At 42.0% G+C, this 23252-nt stretch overlaps 1 protein-coding gene across 1 annotated transcript; it reads left to right on the forward strand.

The window, feature by feature from the left end:
• The first annotated feature begins 741 nt into the window (after window positions 1–741).
• Window positions 742–18194, forward strand: gemin8 (gem (nuclear organelle) associated protein 8). The gene is made up of 3 exons (XM_036541126.1): window positions 742–1288; window positions 1711–2113; window positions 17556–18194. The coding sequence occupies exons 1-3, from the start codon at window positions 1286–1288 to the stop codon at window positions 17810–17812; spliced, it is 663 nt and encodes a 220-aa protein (XP_036397019.1). The 5' UTR covers window positions 742–1285; the 3' UTR covers window positions 17813–18194.
• The last annotated feature ends 5058 nt before the right edge of the window (window positions 18195–23252 follow it).

Genomic DNA, 23252 nt, shown 5'->3' on the forward strand with positions numbered 1-23252 from the left:
GGCGTTTTTCATCATTCAAAATAGAGGGCTAACAATCAGTCCATTTAGCAAGCTCGATGGGTGATGATGTGGTAACCTGACAATTGCTTTCTAGCTAGCTAGCTGGTTAGCTATGCTACCTAACGTTACACTGGTCTACACTCACTGACACCCTGTAGGTCTTGTGCCTTAATTGCCCTGACCAAACCGGTGATATGACCCTCAAGATAACTCAATTCCTCCACATGCCCTGATTTATAATGGTTTTCGCCCCGCTGAAAACTTCGGATCTCATCCTTAAAGAAGAGGAGAATATGGCTAAGCGACACCATTGCTGCTAACGATGAGCTTGATTGCATTGATGACTGCTAAATACGAGCTTGCAAGTTAGCTGCTATAGCGATGATTAGCCACACTCTAGCTAGCAAGGCCCCACCCCTCCCCTCAATCAAGGCCCGAGAGCAGGAATGAGAACGCTAAGTGGTTTCATGGGACGTGTAGTTTTTAGCCCCTGGTTGTACTAGCATATAAGATAAAAGAAAATAAATTACGTACAATAGAAGTCGCAAGTTGTGATCACGACATATAATCCGGAAATCGATGGTAAGGCATAAATCACTACAAGTACTTTAAAAGTGCGTTTTAAAAAATGTGTATGAGTAAAATGAATGGGGAATTTCACTTCCGACACCAGTGTGACGTAGCCACCTCGGTACGTCAGCCGAAGTGAGCAACGCAAGGCATAGTGGGATTTTAGGTCACTGAAGCTGCGGTAGAGACCGAGTAATAGCTACTTACGTGTTAGCTGGCTAGCCAACGTCAGGTACTGAAAGGTCTAACGCTGGCTTCTTGACGAAACAAAGTCAAATGCAAAAATTGCCAGTTGGCAATGGGAATGTTCAGTTGTAACACGACTCGCGGTAACAAGCGGAGAAGTTAACACCCACAGCAGTTACGTTGGCTTAACTAGCTGGCCAGTCAGGTTGCTAAACTGTCTACCCGATACTAAAACGTTTCTCAGCGCAATTTTGTGTTTTAATAGATCACAACGTGCAAAAAAAGAACTAACCGTAAAATAACACTTCACTTAACGGTTTAGTTTCAACTTCTCTGAAGCAGTACTTCGTCAGTGACAGTGCTGTCAGAGACCTGGTGTAGACCAGTTTTCGTCGAGTACACTACAATTAGGGAGCTAATTTAGCTAGCTGAGTTATATGTTTACTAACTAGCGAGCAACAACGTAGTTTTGCGATATCTGTTCTGCAGGAAAGCACTTCCTAAGGAAGTTAATATAAGCTCCCTGGACATGGTAAGTTCGTTGAGATTTTAATATCTTAATTATGTAATATGAACAAAGTAGCCAGCAAAAGTACGTCTTCCAGAAATGTCCCATCTCAATCCAGATTTTGGCGCTGTAAGCGCTACACATGCTGTAACATTTGTATAAATGGGGGATGCTCTACTGTTCCACGCATTTGTTCTCAATTGCGTGGTAGCATACACTATAATTGACCCACTCATTCTTTGGCTCTTTAGAGCTAGGTTTCCCCCTGTGTCTGTGGTTTAAAATATTATGTGACACGTATGTGATAAGAAGGCCTTCTACAATGCTGAATAAAGGCATCCATTTTTCCCCAGTTAAACCAAGTAACAGACATTTAGGCAAATAGTATGCTGTGAAGGTTCAGCCAAGGTAGACGTGATGATGCATGTTCTGTTTGTTTTGAACAGGACCATCATGGAGAAATTTCCTCCTGGTTTACACACCCTGTGTACTCGCGGTACTGGCAGCACTACCAGCAGGCCCTGGCCTGGCAGCAGAGACACAAGCAGGCCTACAGAAGAGCCCTGGAAGCCTTTGCCTCCCCGCCCTTTCTTGGGCCGGGCACTGCTTCCCATGCTCACTACCCAGACTGGCACCTGGCAGAGGGGGCCGACACAGAGGGAGAGGGGAGCGGGCTGGTGATGACCTCTGACCCCCTGCTCAGTACAGACTGGTGTGCCCCCAAGAGTTGCACAGACCAGGTGGACACGGACTCTGACAGTGAGATTGAGTGCGACGTGAGCAACATGGTGATCACGGACGAACTACGGCAGTACTTTGCTCAGACGGAGCGGCACAGGGAGGAGCTGAGTGAGTATTTATGACTGAAAGGAAACCAGGATTAGATGACCCCATGACCCAAAATGTGGTTTCCTGCCCTCTCCCACTCTGTTATCAAAGATATTAAAGATATTAAAACTGATCATTAATTTTGATCATACATTCCAGTTATATCTATGAAAGAACTTCAGAACTCCTTCTGTATTCTTGCCATCAAATCATCAGTTTTTACATTGGCTGCCATTACCAATGAGTGTACAGTACCAGTGAAATATTTGGACACACTTTTCTTTCTTTAGTTTTACTATTTTCCACATTTTAGAATATTATTAGACATCAAAACTATGAAATAAAACAAATGGAATTATGCAGTGACATAACAAAATGTTATAATATTGACTTGCTTATATTTGATTCTTCACATTAGCCAACAATATTTTTGTAATTTTTTTTTTTTTTTTTTTTTGCAAAGAAATTCATACATGGGCTTCAACCTGACTTTATAGTTGTCTAAGAAGCAAATTTCAAGTGTTTAAGCAAGTCAGATCAAAATGTCTTTGAATGAATGTTTCCCATTATCTTAATCAGGTGTGTCCAAACTTTTGACTGGTATCCCTTTAGAGTGTGTTTATTTTACTGCTAAAATGCATAGATACTGAAAAAATGCATGATATGTAGTAGAGCCCGACCGATAAATAAGCGTGCTAATTGAAGATAAAACGGTATCGGCGTTTATAACGGCCGATAAATGACAAAAAAGAAACGGCGAGACGGAAGATGAATCCTTCAGCTCATTAACCGCTAACGTTAATGAGCGGTTAAACTATAGCGTTACTTATTCTGCCTAAATGAAGCAATGGTAAATATATCTGCGACTCGCATGTCTATAGTTACAGTCGGTGCATTGGAAATTATGAACCCTTTCGCGTACGGTCACACCGGTGTGATTAGCTGTTTAGTAGCCTACATATGCTAAAACTGGTGCGATTAGAACACTAGATTGGAGAAACTGAAGTTCTGGAGTGACAGGAGTGTGTTGAGTCGTCTGTCGTGTCTCTCGCTCTACCTAATCGTTGTACCTAAAACAATAGAACACTAATGAAAACATAACAACCATGTAAGGTAACATGCGCGCTACATAGCATAAAAATGAGTTATGTGCATAAGGGTTAAACCAGAGGGGACACGTAAATAAACGTGAGCTGAACAAGTATCTAACATGGCTTGGTAGCCGAACAGTTATCTAGCTTCTCTTTCAAACTTGTAATGTGAAATCCCAAAGTCGCAAGTCCTCCTTGCAGACAGTCATGTAGTATTAGATGCATTCAACAGCAGTGTTCACTCTAGGTCACTGTATCAGTTTACTGCATATTTTAAGATGGCATGATATTTTTTAAAACTTTTTTGTATTTTTATACATTTGACATTTTGATTTATCAAGACTTTAATATATTTTGTTGTACTTTGGTTCAAAGTACTATTTATGACAGTAAAACAAGTTTATTTTTAAACTGCATTATGTCATGTTATCTTGGTGACGACTCTTAAATAACTACACATAACAAATGTTAGGGAAAATCTTTGTTTATGTTATGTGCTTCTAAAGGAAAAAAAAGAATAGAGGCGATATATCATTATCAGATTTTTAAATTCTCAGATATCGAAATCAGTTTTGGTCTTAAAAATCCTGTATCGGTCGGGCTCTAATATGTAACATGAAAAGAAACTTGGATATCACCTTCAAGAGATGCACAAAAATGTTCACAAAACTTTCTGTAGAAGGTGAACAGAAATAAGAAGGTATGCGCATGTAAACACAGTTTAAGTGCTTTCAAGAAGAGCTGCACACCTCTGTTACTACTAAGCTCATCTTGACATATACGAGATGCACATCTGGGGCAGAGTTTGCCCAACATCAAGGTGTGTCACCCAACATTAGGATGTGTCTCATTAGGCCTATATATAAGAAGAGTTATTTTCCTTGTGGAAATGGAAAGTGTATGACACTAATCCACATAACCAAATGTCACACTTGTAATGAATTGATGTAATGAATGGTGCATGCCATCCAATCACAGCAGAAGACTGCCAAATATGCAGACAGCAGACAGGTTTTCCCTCACTGTGTAGCCAGGGAAAACAGGTGCAACGTTGATAGCTAGCTGTGTCGTCCCAGTTAATCTGATGTGTAAACTAGCGGGAGCCCTGAATTATCTTTGAAAATAAAAACCTGTTTAATGGGTTTACTGTTCTTGCGGTCGTCGTTTAACACGAATTCAACGTATCCTGAAATCGAATTTTATTTAACGTGCAGTAGTTTCAACAGTACAGAAACTACCCAGCTAATAGCCTAGGCTACAATTACTGTTGCCAAATTATTCGAAAGATGACTAACGTGAAACTGTTTGCTAAATAAATCCAGACACGCTTATCACTATCATCTACCGTACTTAGTCTTCACGCCAAAAAATGATCTAATTTTTTTTTTTTTTTTTTTTTTTTTTTTTGTGGAGTTGGTTCAACTTGCAAACTTAAGAACCAGTTTGCTTTTCCACGGGCGAGAGCCACGCCATTACGCATTACATCTGAAAAGTGGGGTTGTCTTACATGGGAGGATTAGAATTTTTAATGTCATTATACATTAAGAACAGCCGATGGCGTCATTCATCTGAGATTGTTGAGTGGTATTAGAAATCCCAGTAGACTAGTTTATTTTAATTTTTATTTAAATGTGGTAATTTCATCTAAGAGATGTAGAAAATATATCAGAGTACCTTGTTTTATTCAGTGTGTTTTATTAAATTGATTTCGGATTGAGAATTCCTTTATTGTAATTTTATCATGCACTTGCGTACAATCAAGAATGAAATGCGGTTTCTCCTATATCAACAGTGTACATAAATTACAAAGAGAATTAAAGCAACATACATCCATAAACAATACACTCAGTTTTGTAAACATTTGGAGGGGAATAGCAGCATGACTCTATGGCGGCATGTCTTTATGGCATAGTTGGAGGGGAATAGCAGCATGTACTGTAAATAAATGATTTTTTTTGTACAAAAAGCGCCATGTGCAGCATGAAATGGATTGCACTAGTGGAGAATAGTGTCTGTCTGGTCCTATGGGGGATTAATGGTTCGGGGGGGAGCAAGAGTGTTCATGATCTTCACAGTCTGGAGTATGAAGCTATTTAGAAGCCTGGTGGTATCAAATGAAATGATTTCTTTAAATAAAAAAGATTTGATCTACATAAAGTCTTTTGCCAAAAAAGGTGTTAAAAATGAGGGGTCATTTTCTAATCAGGGACATTTTATTATAATATGGTATGTTCTCTGCCATTGTTCCCATGATTTTGGATTTTTTCAAATACCCAAAATTGCACTCCTCCAACAGCATTGGCGGTTCTCATTGCAATGTCTCAAGAAGGCACACTGCATTTTATGTCACTGCTTATGTTTAAGCTTGACATATATGTAGTGGGGGGCAGTGCGGTGGTGCAAATGGGTAGCAGTACTGCCTAACATTATAGAGGTTTCAAGTTCGGGGTGCATCTGCATTCAGTTTGTACCTTGTCCTCGTGTTCATGTGGCTTTCCTCTGGGTATTCTGGTTTTTCTACCACAGTCCAAACGCATTCAGCGTAATGTCAATTGGACATGCTATATTGCCCATAGGTGTGAGTGTAAGAGTGGGTGTCAATGTGTCTGTGCAGCCTGTGATGGAATGGTGTCTTGGTCAGGGGTTGTTCTCATTAGTTGTCTACCTGGTGGCCCTGAGGTGCTTGGCCCCTTTATTGCAGCTTGCAGCTATATTTATTGGGGGCCACGCAGCGAAGCTGTGAGGCACCCATTGTGATTCTACCTTTTCTTATTGGGAGCCAAGCAGCAAATCTGCGAGGCACCCATTGTGTTTCTACCTTTTCTTATTGGGGGCCAAGTAGCAACCTTTTCTTATTATTAAACATCTTTCTTCTGCCATTGAAGTCTATGGCAGCCCAGAACCGTCTGGTGAAAAGTTGTGAAATTTGGCACACTGATTCGGGACCCTCCCCTGATTCTTTTGACCAAGTTTCATATCTGCACCATGAGTGCTCTAGCGCCACCAACAGGTCAAAGTTGGACCTTTGTTTACGCAGGTAACTTTTGAACCGTTTGTCCGATTTTCAAAAATGAGATACCACTGGAATCCTTGGGTCAAGCCGACTTCAACGTACCCTATGACGTCAATTTTCGCCATATTGGATTTTCCGCCATATTGGATTTTTTCAAAAACATGAAAAAAGTTTCACAGGTCACAGATTTTCTCCCGTCTTCAGAAAATTTGGCACACGTGATCTTCAGACCAATCCTCACAAAAGATATTGAATGGATTTTTCATTTTCGAAATCGTTCACCCAACACAGGCAATCGAAATCAGGAGTGAAGCCGCCAAACAGGAAGTGAGCTCATATCTCTGCAGTGCTTTCATGTATCAAAAACAAACTTGTGTCTGGTAAAACTGGAATCTCACAAGGCCGACACATGCCAATTTGTGACGTCAGCCTTCTCGATCCAGCCGCCATGTTGGATTAGGTCAGAAACACAAAAAAAGTTTCAGAGGTCACAAATTTTGTCCAATCTCCACCAAATTTGGCACACATGAGCTTCACTCCAATCCTTCACAAAAATCCGAATGGATTTTTCATTTTCGAAAGCGTTCGCCCAACACGGCCAATCAAATTTGGCGGCGAAGCCAACAGGAAGTGAAGTCATATCTCTGCAACGCTTTCACATATCAAAACCAAACTTAGTACATGGGCTCAAGAACCCACTGGGGGACGCACAAGAAATTTGGTGGCATTTGTCCTTTAGGGAGTGCTGCAATTAGCAGAAATGCATTTTGCCTGATAAGTGTTGAAGGATTGGGATTTGAAACATACTAGTTGTGGCTGGTAAAACTATTTAAGGTCTCAAGGCTGACACACGTCAACTTGTGACGTCAACCTTCTTGGTTCAGCCGCCATATTGGATTTAGTCAGAAATGCGAGTGTCACAGGTCACAAATTTTGTCCAATCTTCAGAAAATTTGGCACACATGATCTTCAGACTAATCCTAACAAAAGTTATCAAATGGATTTTTCATTTTTGTGATCATTCGCCTGTTACAGCCAATCGAAATCAGCGGCAAAGCCGCCAAACAGGAAGTGAGCTCATATCTCTGCGACACCTTCACATATCAAAAACAAACTTGGTAGATGGACTTGGGAGCCTATTGGGGGGATGCACAAGAAATTTGGTGGCATTTGGCCTCTAGGGGGCGCTGTAATTACCAGGAAAGTATTTTAGCTGATAACTGTTTATAAGTTGGGGTTTATATTTCACATGAAACTGCTTGTGAATGCTTATAGTTATGCATGACGTAATAACATCACATTGCCATGGCAACTCTGGCTTGCTTCGCTGCTTGGCCCCCTCATTACTGCTTGCAGCTGTATTTTATCTAAAGTGTTTTAAAAATGGTCATCAACTTTGCCTATAAATGGGTAAAATAAACATGTAAATTTGATCATTTTTTCTAGACTGCTCATCAATTCTTTTTCGCATTATAGCCTATAAGGCATATAATATTTGATAGCCAGCCCAGCAATAAAAATGATTTGTTAAATACTTACTCTACAGTCTAAACAAACAGGTGAACAGGGCTCTAAACAAGAAAGGGAAAGGATGGAGGAGGAGGGAGCAGGAACCTGCACAGATCCAATTAGAGGTGCACTATTGAATGTTATTGTGTGACACTGAAGTAAATTAGAGCACAAAACATCATTCATATGATCAGGTTGGTCTGCTTCATTAAAGTTACTTATTGTTGCATTTCAAGAAATAGAATGAATGGCAATAGCGTCCTTCACATGAATTTATAGTGTGCTTTGTGTGAATATGTAGTGTGAATACAGCATGCTCCTGTAGAGTCTGCTGGTTCTAATTTAGTTCTGTGTGCAAACACTGTTGACTGTTCTGCAATATTTAAATAATTCTGATAATAAAAGCAAGCTATTAAGTCAAATTAGGTGTGAGGTGATCATTTCATTAATTCAACTTTTTTGCTTTCTGTATACACAAACGTGGGGAGGAAAACATTGGAATTAGTTTCAAAGTTTTACATATTAGTCTAACACAAACAATAGCCTACAAATGAACAGCTTGTGTTTTTTTTTTAAATTAATGATTCGTTGATCGACAATAATGTTGTCAGTTTGAATTTGGTGTATCAAATTAGGGCTGCCTGACAGCAAATTCCCAGGCTGCTTTTTGTTGCCAGTCCGCCCCTGCGCTACTGTATACATCTCCGCTTTCCCGCTAGTGCCAAGCGGGAACAAACAACAACAACAAAAACAAGAGAACAGTGCTTAACAAGAGAGTAGTGGACAAGAGAACAATCTTGTCCACTACACTTCATACAATGTTAGCCTTTTGTGAGGCCAAATGTTAAGTGACGTTGGTAGGTGAGTAAATGGCAATGTTAGAAAGTAGCATGCTAATATTAGCTACTGTTACCAAGGTTACGGTAGCTGGCTAGCTGGCTGTTGGTCAGCTAACATTACACAAGCAAGCATAGCTACTAATTTCGTAATATTGATGCGAGAAATTAGTAGCTGTGCTTGCTTAGGTAATTGAGCAATGTGCTTGCTCTGGTTTTTCTTCTTCTTTTTAGGCAGACTAGACACTACACTAGCTCTGTTTTTTTTTTTTTTAAAATAGTGGTTACAGCATTTTAGTTGGTCTTGTTGGTCACGATAATCCCGCTCCCAGCCCCTGATGTAAGCGGTTCTTGGTTCTAGACAGCAAAGTGTTGGTGCCGCTCTCGAACAGGTTTTCCTGGCCAAGAGCCGGTTCTTTAGCTGTTGAAACGCAAAGAACTGGTTTGAGACTAGGCGCCAACTCTGAAACGGCCTTCGAACTGCCTTGGTAGAAAATGGACTAGTATTGCTCTGCTGCATGCCTCCATTACCTGGTGATGAGGGATTTTTTTGTGAAGGGACTCTTCATATATCTGTGTTTGGTGCTGCAACTATCCTGACTTGTCTCAGACATGATCCCTGTATGTATTGGTCCCACATGCCCCTTGGTAACAGTAGCTAATGTTAGCATGCTACTTTCTAACATTGCCATTGACTCACTTACTAATGTCACTTAACATTTGGCTTCACAAAATGCTAAAATTGTATAAAGTGTAGTGAACAAGTTTGTTTTTTAAAGCACTGGGATGAGGGCATTCCTGGGATGAGGGTATTCCTTTCTTGATGTTTGCAGTAAGGGAGGTGGTACAGGAGTCCTTAGGTTTCAGCCCAGCGGAGTTGGTGTTTGGTCACACTGTGCGTGGGCCGTTGAAACTTCTTAAAGAGAAGTGGTTATCTGACGATACCCCTGCTAATTTGCTGGACTATGTAAGCAAATGTAAACATGTTGAAAGCTTAATGTCAGAGAGAGGAGAATGAACAAGAAAAATGTCCTGCTGTAAAGACTGTCGCTATATCCTCTGTAGTGATGGATGGTGGCATGGAGGAGCAAGAGCCTGCCCCGGTGGTTCAGGGAGGACCAGAGGGTCGGTTACGAAATTCAGAATATTTAAGTGACTTGGACACACAATTAAGACATTTAGGACGACAAGAACGCGTGGAGTTAGCAAATTTGATTTGTTCATACCGCGTGCTGTTTTCTGATGTCCCCAGCAGAACCACACTTATGTCCCATGACATTGATGTTGGGGGTGCCGTTCCTAAAAAACAACATCCATATAGAGTGGGCCCAGAAAAAGGGAAAAATCTTAGGAACGAATTGTCTTACATGCTTGAACATGGTATTGTGGAACCCAGTCACAGTAGCTGGAGCTCTCCATGTTTGTTGGTTCCCAAGCCAGATGGAACTTATAGGTTCTGCACAGACTATCGGCAGGTGAATGCGGTGACCAAAGCAGATTGTTATCCTCTACCCAGGTTGGATGACTGCATTGACCAGGTTGGCCCGGCTAAATATGTTAGCAAATTGGATCTCCTTAAAGGCTACTGGCAAGTTCCCCTAACGGATAGGACAAAGGAGATCTCTGCATTTGTCACCTATGAGGGGCTATACCAATATACAGTCATGGCCTTTGAGATGCGAAATGCCCCAGCAACATTCCAGCGACTGATAAATCAGGTTTTGTGTGGGCTGGAGGGGTGTTCTGCATACATTTACATTTACATTTATTTATTTAGCAGACGCTTTTATCCAAAGCGACTTACAAAAGTACATACAGTAGGTACAGCGACAGTACGGGGACAGGATGTGTACAGTTCCACAATGAGACAGTTCTCAGCTGAGAGCAAGGTCTGTTTGAGGACGCAGTACTATCAGATTTTTACAATTACAGCCTAAAGGGCGACTAGTACGATACACTTTCGAACGGTAAACTTCAACAACTTCAAACGGCACAATGAGCGTCAGGGTAAAGGCGGCAACAAGAGACAAAATTTAAAAAGCACAATTTAAAAAGCACAGCAATTTACGACAGCACTGATGGGCGGGGGGGGGGGGGGGGGGGGGGGGTGCAGCAATTGTGTGCTGGGTCAGTCCAGGTAGAGTCTGAAGAGGTGCGTCTTCAGGCCCCGTCTGAAGGACTGGGGTGAAGAAGCTGTCCGTAGTGAGACCGGGAGTTCGTTCCACCACTGGGGAGCGATGTAGGCGAAACGCCGATGTCTGGCAGAACGAGCACCTCCTGCCTTGACCATGCAGGGAGCAAGGCGTCCAGTTGCTGCTGAGCGTAGGGGTCGGGCTGGTGTGTAGGGCTGGATGAGTTCTTGGAGGTAGGCAGGGGCTGTCCTGTTGACTGCAGAGAAGGCGAGGGTCAGGGTCTTGAATCTGATCCTGGCAGCGACAGGAAGCCAGTGGAGGGATTTCAGTAGGGGAGTAACATGGGAGAATTTGGGGAGGTTGAAGATCAGTCGGGCAGCTGCATTCTGGATGAGCTGGAGAGGGTGGGTGGTGCATGCTGGGAGGCCTGCAAGGAGAGCGTTGCAGTAGTCCAGTCGAGGGAGAACTGTGGCCTGGATAAGGAGCTGCGTCGAGAGTTAATATAAATTGAGAAGAGTAGGGGTCCCAGTACTGAACCCTGTGGAACTCCTGTAGTGAGGGGGGTGGGTGCAGAGGTGGAGCCTTTCCAGTAGATCTGGGAAGATCTACCAGTCAGGTAGGACGTGAACCAGGAGAGGGCAGTTCCAGAGATGCCCATCTCAGACAGCTTTGATAGTAGTGTCTGGTGGTTGACTGTATCGAAAGCAGCAGAGAGGTCGAGGAGGATGAGGACAGATGACGAGCCGGAGGCTCTAGCCATGTGGAGAGCCTCTGTCACGGCCAGGAGTGCAGTTTCTGTTGAGTGTCCAGCTCTGAATCCTGACTGATGGGGGTCTAAGAGGTTGTTCCTGAGAAGAAAAGGGGAGAGTTGGTTAAGTACTGCACGTTCCAAGGTTTTAGATAGAAATGAGAGAAGAGATACCGGTCGGTAGTTTGTAACATCGGATGGGTCGGTAGATGGTTTCTTGAGGAGCGGTGTGACCAGAGCTTTCTTGAAGTCTGTGGGGACAGTGCCAGAGGTTAGTGAGGAGTTGATAAATGAGGAAAGAAATGGGGCATGACGTTGTAGTGTATAGTTCTACGTGGAAAGAACATGTCGAGCGGATGAAGGCTCTGTTTGAGAGATTGGTGCAGGCCAATCTTACAGTGAATTTGGCGAAATGTGAATTTGGAAAGGCTACCGTCACCTATCTTGGTAAGGAGGTGGGCCAAGGTAAGGTCCGCCCAGTAAGAGCCAAAGTAGAGGCCATTGATCAGTTCCCTGTACCTAAAACCAGGGAAGAATTAATGAGATTCCTTGGCATGGTTGGGTATTATAGGGGTTTCTGCTGTAACTTTTCATCTGTGGTGGCCCCCTTGACAGATTTACTGAGTGCCAAGGTCAGTTTTGTGTGGACCCAGGGGTGCCAGGAGGCTTTTGAAAGGGTCAAGGCGATCCTGAGTAGCTCTCCTGTGCTCTCAGCACCTCGTTTTGAGAAGGCCTTTAAGCTCGCTGTAGATGCTAGTGATGCTGGTTCTGGTGCTGTCTTATTGCAAGAGGATGAGTTAGGAATTGACCATCCTGTTTGTTATTTTTCAAAAAAAGTTTGACAAGCACCAGAGGAACTATTCCACTATTGAAAAGGAGACTCTTGCTCTGGTCAAAGCAATACAGCATTTTGAGGTGTATGTAGGTGCTACTGTGCATCCAGTGGTTGTTTTTACAGACCATAACCCTCTAGTGTTTTTACAACGCATGAAAAATAAAAATCAAAGGTTGATGCGTTGGAGTTTGTTCCTCCAGGATTATAACCTGGAGATTAGGCACATTCGGGGTAAGGACAATATTATTGCTGATACCCTGTCACGTTGCCATATGTAGAACAAATTTTAGATATGACAATAAATAAATAAGCTTGAGTTTGGAAATTTGTTTTCTTATTTATTTATTGTCTTAAGGGGGGTGGTGTTACGGGTATGCCACATGACGTCAGGAAAAGGGTGCACGGAAGTAGGGGTTAGGGGTCACATGACGTCAGGGTCACGGGTGCACGAACTTGTGCACCTCGGGTAATTTAAATGTCTATGGCGGCAAGCACAGTCGGGGAATTTGAGTGAGTACCAGCGTACTATATTGTGCGAATTTAGTTGTTGTCTCACTTTGTGTTTAAGAGCAGCTTTAGGTATAAAGTTCGTGAGACGGTGGTGCATTTTTTGTCGAGTTTATTTTCTAGTTTTGTTTTGGTTGTTTTGGATAGGACGGTGGAGCCGGTCCGACGGTCTATTGCAGACTGGCCGGTCCCCACCGTTTTATTTCATTCTTTTGCGCACCGATCTCCAGATCTCCACTTTTCTTTACTCCACATTACTTTCTTCCCTCTCTCAAACCACTCTTTCTAAAACTCCTGTGCACTGCTATCTCTCCAACTATCTGTTCTCCAATCTGTATAAATACTGTTCAGCCAGTTCAACTGCGAAGCACTCGCCGCTGCGTCTTCTGCCCGGCTGGACCAAACTCGGAAGAGTGAGTAGCCGGGTTGTTGTATTATTATGTGTGGAGTATTTGTCCTGCCAACTGCCCTGTGACTGCCTGTAGTCACCTTTGGCGGGAGTCTGGCCGTAACACAGCTCGCTTGCGGTTGCACTGTATGTAGGAACCTCGCGGCAAAGCTGAAAATATCCATTTGCCGCTTTGATGTTTCTTCATTTGGCCTCAACATCATCATGGAATTCGAGATATTAAAATGAAAAATTTGCAGCACAGTGTATACTTCACAGTATTTTCGCTAACTTTATCACAGTCCTTCCACATGGTACCCTACTTTTGCATGAGCTGTCCATTTTTCACATAAATGACTTATGAGCAAATGGGCTCCTAGAATATCCCTGCAGTTTCAGAAAAAGCGTGGACTCACAGGCTAGTTTTAAGGTTTGATATCTCATACTTAACGATAAAAATGCAGCCTAATGATGTATCAGTTCTCTTTATTTCTTACGCAGTGACTGCCATTGTTCTTCCGATAATTGAATGCTTTTGAAATATTGATAGGCATCTGTTGCGTAGCCAAAATAAGATAACCACAGAGAAATTTACCCACAACGTCAATATTAGCCCCGTTTTAGTAGGCCCTGTCTCTCTCTCGTACACCATTGTACGTTGTAGCTCAAATGTGACCCTCACAGATAATCTGTAATGCCAAGTGTCATCATTTTAGTCATTGTAATTTTTAGTTTATTTTTATATTTGAGAGAATTTTCATCTTTTTGCTCTTTATTTAACTTAACTATGCCTGGAAACATATGACTAAAGTTGATTTCGCACATGAACTCCCGACAAATGTCTGGAGAATCGGGTCCAGAAATTGCCGGAATTGCCCTTTCACACATGTAGCACACAACAGGAGATTGTCCGTGACAGATGTGTTCTCACATATTGGAAATATTCCAGTTGGTTTGGGCGCGGGGCGGCGCCTGGGTAGGGCGTGCAGGAGACAGGACATGGCGCAAAAAGTACGCTGCAGAAATCGCAGTGGCTGTATTCAAAACCGACTACTGCATACTGTGTACTGCGTACTACACAAGTATATACTGTGTACTGCATGCTGTTTTTTTCAGTGTAGTACCCAGTATGCGACCATTAACGATTACATTTGTAGTATGTTACATTGTTGCGTGAAATCATTGCGAGTTTAGAAAAGTCCAGATTAAGATTTCCTCGTGGTATTTTCCAGTTAGACGCCACTTGCATTCTCACGAGTGAAAAGTATTGACGAGTTCATGAAAAGTATTCACAAGTTGAAGTATTTTCAGGTTTTTTCTTTTCAGTGTCTTACCTTTCAGTGGTATGGGTACATAATGTGGCACAGAGGAGGAGAAGACAAACATAGCTATTGTACTTTTGGGTAGTCTATAAAAAAAAATAAAAATACCACACATAGCCATCGAAATGGTGCTACCGGTAAACGTAATTTATTATTAATTATTAGCTGTGCAGCTGATTACAAAACTCACGGTTCGGATCGTATCATGGTTTCCGAGTCACGGATCAGATCAGCAAAAAAAGGAGACAAATATAACTTTGCTTTCCATTTATTACTTAAAGAACACTTAAAGCAAGGAACTTTTGCCCATGGTCTTAAATGAAAACAACATTCAACATGTCCAGTAAAATCTTAAAAGAAAATATTCAATACTCAATTGTTGAGCGCTTGTTCTGCTGTTCTTCGGCTGTGTCCGAAATCGCTCTCTATTGACTATATAGTGCATATATATACATTTTACACTTGATCATTGGACTTAACTGCCAGCTAGCTAGCTAACCATAGTTTAAACTAATTTGAACAGATGAAGCTGGGTGCTAGTTCTTAATGTCAGCTAGTGATGGCTAGATAGGTAGCGGTATTGTCTAGCTAGCAGGTTAATGTAAGTTGCAACTTGCTAGTCACTTAGCTAGCTAGCTGGCACAGTTAGACACAAAGATGTTCATACAAATGTTCTAATAAACTCGCAAACATAAAACTATATCCCGAAAATTATTAATTTATTGTAAGACTGTGAGTGAGCGATTTCGGAAGCAGCCTTTGTCTTCACTAAGTAAGGTTGCTGGTTTTTAAAATGGCGCTTGTATCTTCTCACTGCAACTCTGCATCGAGATTTAGGGAATTATTACTTTAAAAAGTAACAGCAGCAGTAAAACTGTATTTCACACTATTATGGTTAAACTTTGCAATTAATCCGCTGTTCACATGCGTGCCGAACCCTGGGGGGGACCTAACATGTAATGTTAGGTCACTAGTTCACCTATCTCACCTATCTCACTATACCTATCACCAGGGGAACAGCTAGAGATTCTGGACCCTATGACAGAACATAATGATTTTTTAAAAAAATTAAAATGGCGCCCATGCCACTATCACTATCGTTATTAATCATCGTAAGAGACAAGTTTTGGCAGTGTAGCTGTAGCTAACTATCTCTTTAACGATTGTTGGACTCAAAATAACATGTATTTGGATGTATCCGCAATATCAACGATAGAGTGGAAAGAAATATACAGGCAAGCAGAAAAAAGTACAAAGCAGATGTTTGTATTCCGGTTTCGCGCCAGTCGCATGATATAAACGTCATCAACACGCCCACACGCTCAATGTGAGCCCTCCGGCAAATTACCTGCTCTATTCACACATGGGCTCAAATTAGACGGACTTTGTACTAGGGAGCTGGCAGAACGTCCAGTCCGACTGATTCGGACGTTTGTGTTCTCACATACAGCTCCTCCGGCTAATGGCTAGATAAGTTCCGGCTTTCAGTGCATGTCTGAAAGGGACTTAAGTAAAGAGGGTTTGTAATTAAGTCCATGTTGTCACAGCCTATTTCATTTCACACCGAAAAAAAAAAAAAAGCATTCAAATATCGGTCTTAAATATCGGTTATCGTCCTCTTTTTTGTCACAGATAATCATCACCATATCGTATCGTATGAACTTGGAGCCTTTTATTTATGAGTGCATTTCCATAACCACTATGACATTCTGCCAGCCATCCTTTGCTGCCTGTCTCATTGCATTATCATTCTGTACACACTGCTCTCTGCTTGCAGCTTGTCTGATGGTACCCTGAGTGTCAGGGGCTATTTCTCCAAATACTGTAGAGTAAAAAATTCTTCGGGTCAAAAACATTTGAATACAAGTGTGCATGTCTTTTTTGTGATATTTGTATGTGTGTGTGTTTGAACACCCCTCACCCAAGTACTGAATGAGATACAAAGATGTAGTTTAGTATTTGCAAATACATTTTAAATGCTTATCCATGTAATCAAATATTTTTTACATAGATAGGCAAGGAGGTTTACAGTGTAAGTGTATATAGTGTATATATTTGTGTATATATATATGTGTATATATCAGTGTATATATTTGAAATGCGGGTGACACAAAATATAGTAATAAAAATAACACTTTCATGGTTAGGATTTTAAAAAAGTTCAAATAAAAAGTGACCCCCAACTAGGCCAATCCAAATAGTTGTGATTGCAATTACGTGACTAAACTTGTACCAATACAAGCGCATATAATCTGAGTCAGAACAAATGATTTTTATTTTAAATGCAAAAGTTTTTAAAACATTTTTGGTGGGGACATGCCCTACTTCAAAACAAAGTTAAGTGTGGTGTTGTGGGGCTTAATAAAGAAGTCAAACTGATAAGTATCTTTGTGATGTGCAGGCACCTGTTTGAAAATCAGTTTCCTAAATCAAACACTGTTAATCAGTTCCAGATGTTTGAGCAAGCTCTACCAGGAAACACTTTTGTAGTGATACACACACAATCAGTAGCATAAAACCAAACTTGTCAGTACTGATATGACAGTGTGCATTTTGCAGGGATATTTTTGTTCTGGGGTTGCAGTAATACATACTTAGCACATTGGAATGTGTAACAAATCTGCCTGTATGATTTCCTCATGTACTGTGGCTCGGGGCTCACAGGCCCATGCCACATCCTTTGACCTCCCACACAGGGTAGTCGTCGTGCAGCATTCATGCGTCAGGAGTCATGTGGCCCCATAAGTCCTGTCTTTTTTCTGTAGTATGTGTTGCTGGCAATGTTAGCGAAATTTTGTGGTATGAAGTTTTCCCTCACTTGTATATAGAGAGAATGTTTCTGCTAAAACAGCTTACAGTGTTTAGTTGAATTATGTAAACATCATTGCTCACAATAAACATCGATTGCAGTAGTCTTGTGTATTATTGCAGACATTTGCACTAGTACATGGATGCAATGATGCCCTGGAAGAAAGTTTCATTTCCACTGAAAATAATTTTTACCATGGATGACATTGTTGGATGACATTTGCTACCAAATTTGCATGAGTCAAAGAATTTGCTTTTTTTTCTCCCTGTGCAGAAAAGCAACAGCAGATGGAGGCAGAGCAGGAGAATGCATACGTGCTGGCCGATCAGGATCTGCACAGAGTGTCCTGGTGTAGTTCGCTGCCGCCGGCTGAAAGGCCGGGGGAGCGGCGTGGGGCAGAGATGAAAAAGCTGTACGGGGAAAATGCAGCAAAGATCATGGGCATGGAGACTGCCATGCAGCTGAACTTTGACAGAAACTGTGACCGCAAGCAGCCCAGGTACTGGCCTGTCATCCCCCTGAAGCTGTAGCGCTACACAAGCAGTACACGCAAACATGTTCAGTGGCACTTACCCCATCTGAGTCCCAGTCACCGTGGTCCAGAGGTAAGGATGGGCATGAAAAAACAACTGCCAGTCCTAAGGAAAGTGTCCATTCCCTGAGATGCCATGCAGAAAGAGAAGGGGTTCAAACCCAGGCTCTGCTCATCAATGGTCTGATCTTGTCGTGTTTCTATGGCTCGTTTGTACAGTGCATTCATTTTCAAGTCTCATTTGTTCTCAATGGACATAGTCCTTATTGAAGCAACATTAAGTATTTTTTAAGATTCTTTTCATATGACTGTTTGCTTGGCTGGCTAAGATCTTGAATATTGTGGCGATACTCTGCACATGTCAAATGTGCTGAATGGTACTTGGGCATTTGGTTTTATAACTTATTGTTACCATGTTTTACAAATCTTTAAACTATGAAATAGATGATGCTTCAGTGAGTGGTCATATTTTTTCAACCTTCAAAAGTCAAAGCTTCCATTGATCTATCTGATAATGTACAGGTTTGTCCCTGTACATTATGTTGGAAGTTTTATTTATATATATAATAAGAGGTAGTTTATGATAATAATAATTGTAATTTGATATTGATGTTGAATGTATTGTCGTGTTTCTTCTATTGGCTGTAGCATAATAAAACTGTTTTAATATGTGAGGTTGCTTCAGCTGGTTGTTTCTTTACTGGGAGTGGCCTGAATTGTTTCTAAAGAGTAGTAAGTGTTCTGGTGTACAGGTCTTAATTCTGGTAAACTGCTAGCCTTTACCAGACAGCCTATACGGACTGTCATGACAGCTTGTACATCTTTTCCCAGTAAAGGCTACAAAGAACTTGGCAACAGAAAGCCTGTTTGCATCCCTTTGCTGGGGCCACCTCTGTGAAGAAGAGCTGTGTGTTAATGGAACTATAGTCAGATGACCTCTAGCTCCGAGACCCTGGAGTACAGCAAAGCAGACTAGTTTGTTAATATTTGTTTATGTACACCTTTTGACTATGGCTTATTAATGCTCCTATTTAACATTGACATAACATAGACTGTAGAAGTCGTATGTATCATGGTAGTCACTGCTCACTTTAAACATTTAGCATATCCTTAATAGTTACCTTCTCAGTCTTTGCTCCATGTACACTTGACTGATGCCCATATTGTGTACCTTCATGTCTGTTTTAGTCATTGAGTTCAGTTTGTGTTAAATCTCACAGTACCAGATCTACAAGGATTTTTCTTACCATCCATACAGTTGTGAGCAGGTTTAAGAATATGAGCAAGACTTTTACATATGATCAGATGTAAAACAAATAAAAAACAGCTAAAATAAATCCTTGTAACAAGCTGAAGATGGCAGTGTACATGAAACGGGGCTCTGGTGTGCAGTCTTTCCTCTGCTGTGTTTGAGAAGGGCTGTTCCTGTCTCTATGGTGACACCTTGCATCTATTCAGCAATCCCGCTGGGGTCAAATGGGCAGCGCAGTGATGACTTTCACAGCATTCCAAACAAGTACATACTGCAGTATTGCCACTTGGAATGGTCCACAATCCACATGCAACAAATACACTCCACACACTGCTTAGGAAGTTGAGTTAAAATTGGCCAACTGCTCCACAGTTCCACTGTTCCAAAGCAAGCCTAGAGGGGCTAACAGCCAGCTGGACTTTATTGATGCTATTACAAGCTGTAAATTATACTCTATTCATTATGAGAGTGGATGTACAAAGTTTCTTCCATTTCTAAGTTTTGGCATCTGTACTTGTCATTCCATTAGATAGTTACATATGCAGATGGTACAGAACTGTGCCCTGTGCTGCTCTGTTGAGCAGATAATTGCCAGATTGTCTCCCAACCAACCAATTTACTCTCTCACAACACATTCACAAGCTTCATTTCAGAGAAGCACAGGCATGTCAAACCACTGTAACAGATATCTCTGAATGAACTCCGAATGTGCTTGATTGGATTATCTGGAGGAATGTGCCCTGTAGGTGTTGTTGTATTTTCTTAATAGCAGCAGTATCCTAAGATAGTGCACGTACATCTTTTAGATAATACAAGTTACAGCTGAGCCTTAAGATAATGCTAGTTAATAAATGCAGAGGTGGTGGGATGTGTCAGAAAGGGTAGCTGAGGCTTCTGGGTAATGTGCTGCAGCACCACCCAAACTTCTTGACTGTGTTTGGATGTAAAGGCAATGACAACTGTGTAAAAAGCCACTTTTGGTCCTGAGAGGGAGTAGGTGATGAACACAGTCCCATGAACCCATTGAGTGGGCACAACAGTAACCACAGTGCTTTGGTAATGGAAACCGTTTTTAATTTCTACCAACTATACCGATCCAGTAATTGAAGATTTTGTTCAGCTTGAGATGGTTGTAAAGTGGAACATTTGTGACTGCAGTATTTTTATAGGGGTATTGTCCTAAAAGTGTTGAATTCAATGTGCTCATTCACATTGGCTTTGTGACAATCTGTGTTCATCTTTAATAGTTAATTATATTACAGAAAGATGATATACAGGAGACAGGTTGAAATATTCAGTTATATACTGTTGTATGGTGTCATACTATATGAACTCTTAAACAACCTAGGTTGTGTGTTAACCTACTTTAACCTGTAGTTCAATGGCCACAGCAGGCATAGATCCATCTATAAAATAAACAGTGATACCATACCTACATTACCTTGACACGCATGTAGCTACAGAAGGAGGTCAATGTCTTTTCCTTTCACCACTCACCCACATTATCATTTAGCAGACACTCTTATCCAGAATGACTTGCATATGGTTTTATCCATATACACAGCTGTAGAGTTACTGAGGAAATTCTGGATTAATTACCTTGCTCAAGGTTACAACAGCAGTACTACTCTGCTGTAGGACCCTTCCATAGTACACTGTGGGGAATTTAACCAACAACTTTCCTGTTACCCGCCGTGTTCCTTACCACTACACCATACTGCTGCCTACATGTGATTAAAAACAATATTCACATTGAGAGAGATTTGTGCCAGGCTACGTCCCCATTCTCAGATCAGTAGACGTACTAACACTTGTTATATACAGTGTAACCACACCTTGGCTACATCCGGTCCTGGGCCTCATCAAGGACAATGGTGAGTTGGCCTACAGGAACACTCTGTCACAGCTGGCAGCATGGAGTACAGAAAACAACCTGGAGCTCAATGTCAAGACAGTGGAGATGGTCATGGATTTCCAGAAACACCCACTTCCACATCCCCCACTACTCATCATCAACGTAGCTGTAAAGGTGGTGGAGTCTGTTGAGTTTCTGGGTACCATCATCACCAGTGACCTGAAATGGGAGACACACTCATCTAAGGTCATCAAGCGAGCTCACCAGAGGATGTTCTTCCTCAGACTGCTACGGAAGATGAACAACATCTCAAAAGTCCGCACCCAGTTCTACAGAACCACCATTGAGAGTGTCCTCACCTCTTCCATCACTGTGTGGTACCCCGCATCCCCTGCCCACACCAAGCACAGACTGGAACACATTGTGCAAACAGCCAGCAGGTTCACAGGCCAGGAACAGGTGCCTATGAATGTTCTGCACGATGCCAGAGCCAGGAAGCGGGCCAGTAGGATAGTGGTGGACTCATCACACCCAGCTCACTGCCTCTTCAGAAAACTCCCATCCGGCCCCAGGCTCTGCTCCATCAGGACCAGGACCACCAGACACCTCAACAGTTTTTTCCCTAAGGCCATCACTCTCCTGAACAACTCATCCTAGCTCCCACCTCATCCCCCGACTGCCCACCATGCGTCATCGCCAATGCCCCCCCTCCCTACACACACATACATACATTGTATGGGACTGTGCAATATGTAGCATAATGTAGCATACATTATCACTCTTTAATCTGTACAAATATTTACTTAAATTGTGTACATATATTCTTATTTATGGTTATTTTAATTTATGTTTCTATTTTTACTCTCACTTACTTAAAGGGATACTCCAACATTTTTGGAATTCACTTATTTGCCTTCAATCCCAGAGTGTGATAAGAGGGTATATACCGTTCTCTTCTCTGTGCATCCAATAACCCAGTCTGACGGCGCTACCGCTAGCCTAGCTTAGCATTGTCGTTGTAATTACGTTGGATTCCTTTAGCCTCAGTGACAAAATAAACTTCCTAACAACTCCAAAGTGTTCCTATTTTCATGGTGTGATTTGCGCATTTACCTTATGTAGAAATATCTGTATGAAATGAGATGCAACAGTCTTATAAAGCAGATGCATATAAGGAACTATATTTTGGCGAAGCACCACTACCTAGGCGGAGGCGCAGTGATTACCTGCACTATTTGCCAGGTGATGCGCAATTAGAGAGAGTTTGAGAAGTCGGTAAACTATCAGCTGGCTAGCGCATAGTTCACAGTCAGATTCTGTGTAGCCTTTCAAACGGAACAAAAACTTAGCGATCATGGGTCGGTGTGTTGTAAAAACGTTGGCTCGAAACGATATGGCTCTGGATCGTTTGGCCCGAAGTAATCATCATCATCATCTGACGATTGTGCTCTCACAAAGTCTTCCATAGTTAGCCATTACCTTAGCCGCTGGCTACTTGCTGCTAGTCACACTGTTGACGGAAGTTACAACAGGGTTTTCGGGGTACTGCAGGCAATCACTGCGCCTAGGTAGAGGTGCTTCGCCAAAATATAGTTCCTTATATGCATCTGCTTATAAGACTGTTGCGTCTCATTTCATACAGATATTTCTACATAAGGTAAATGCGCAAGGCAAATGCGCCAGCCTACCCATTCCGGCCCTCACCACCTTCTACAGGGGCATAACTGAAAGTGTTCTGACCTACTGTATAACTGTCTGGTTCGGAAACTGCACAACTTCTGAACAGAAACAGCTGAACAGAATAGTGAGAACAGCGGGGAAGATCATTGGTGCCCCTCACCCATCCCTGCTGGAGATCTTCAATCGGCGCTGTGCCCGCAGAGCCTCCAGCATCACCAAGGACCCCAACCACCCCTCCCACAGCCCGTTTTCCCTCCTGCCATCAGGGCAGAGATACAGAAGCATCCGTACCAGGACCACCAGGCTTCTAAACAGCTTTATACCCCACGCTGTGAGGATCATGAACACTCTTGCCCCCCCCACTGAATCACTAACCCCTCCACAGGGGTTAATGGTTCACTTCTCTCCACCAGTGCAATCCTTTTCACATTGCACCTGGCACTTTTTTATACAAACTATAAAGATTATTTATTGACAGTACATGCTGCTATTCCCCTCGAAATGTAGGGGAGAGGGAGGTAAGTTGAGTCAGTGGGTAAGTTGACCCACCCCCTGTATCTAGGCAACAGTACACATTTGGTGTCACGTGACCATAAATTCTGCAATCTCTATTCATTTGTCATTGGATGTGAAAGAGAGAAGTCCATGCTC

The sequence above is a fragment of the Megalops cyprinoides genome, chromosome 11 (genome assembly GCF_013368585.1).
Source record: "Megalops cyprinoides isolate fMegCyp1 chromosome 11, fMegCyp1.pri, whole genome shotgun sequence".
Classification (NCBI taxonomy): Eukaryota; Metazoa; Chordata; class Actinopteri; order Elopiformes; family Megalopidae; genus Megalops; species Megalops cyprinoides.

Bases quoted from the DNA above. Each gene is read 5' to 3' on its own strand.
- gemin8 (XM_036541126.1), top strand. The intron at 2,114-17,555 runs GTGAGTATTTAT...CTCCCTGTGCAG, and splicing joins GCGGCACAGGGAGGAGCTGA to AAAAGCAACAGCAGATGGAG.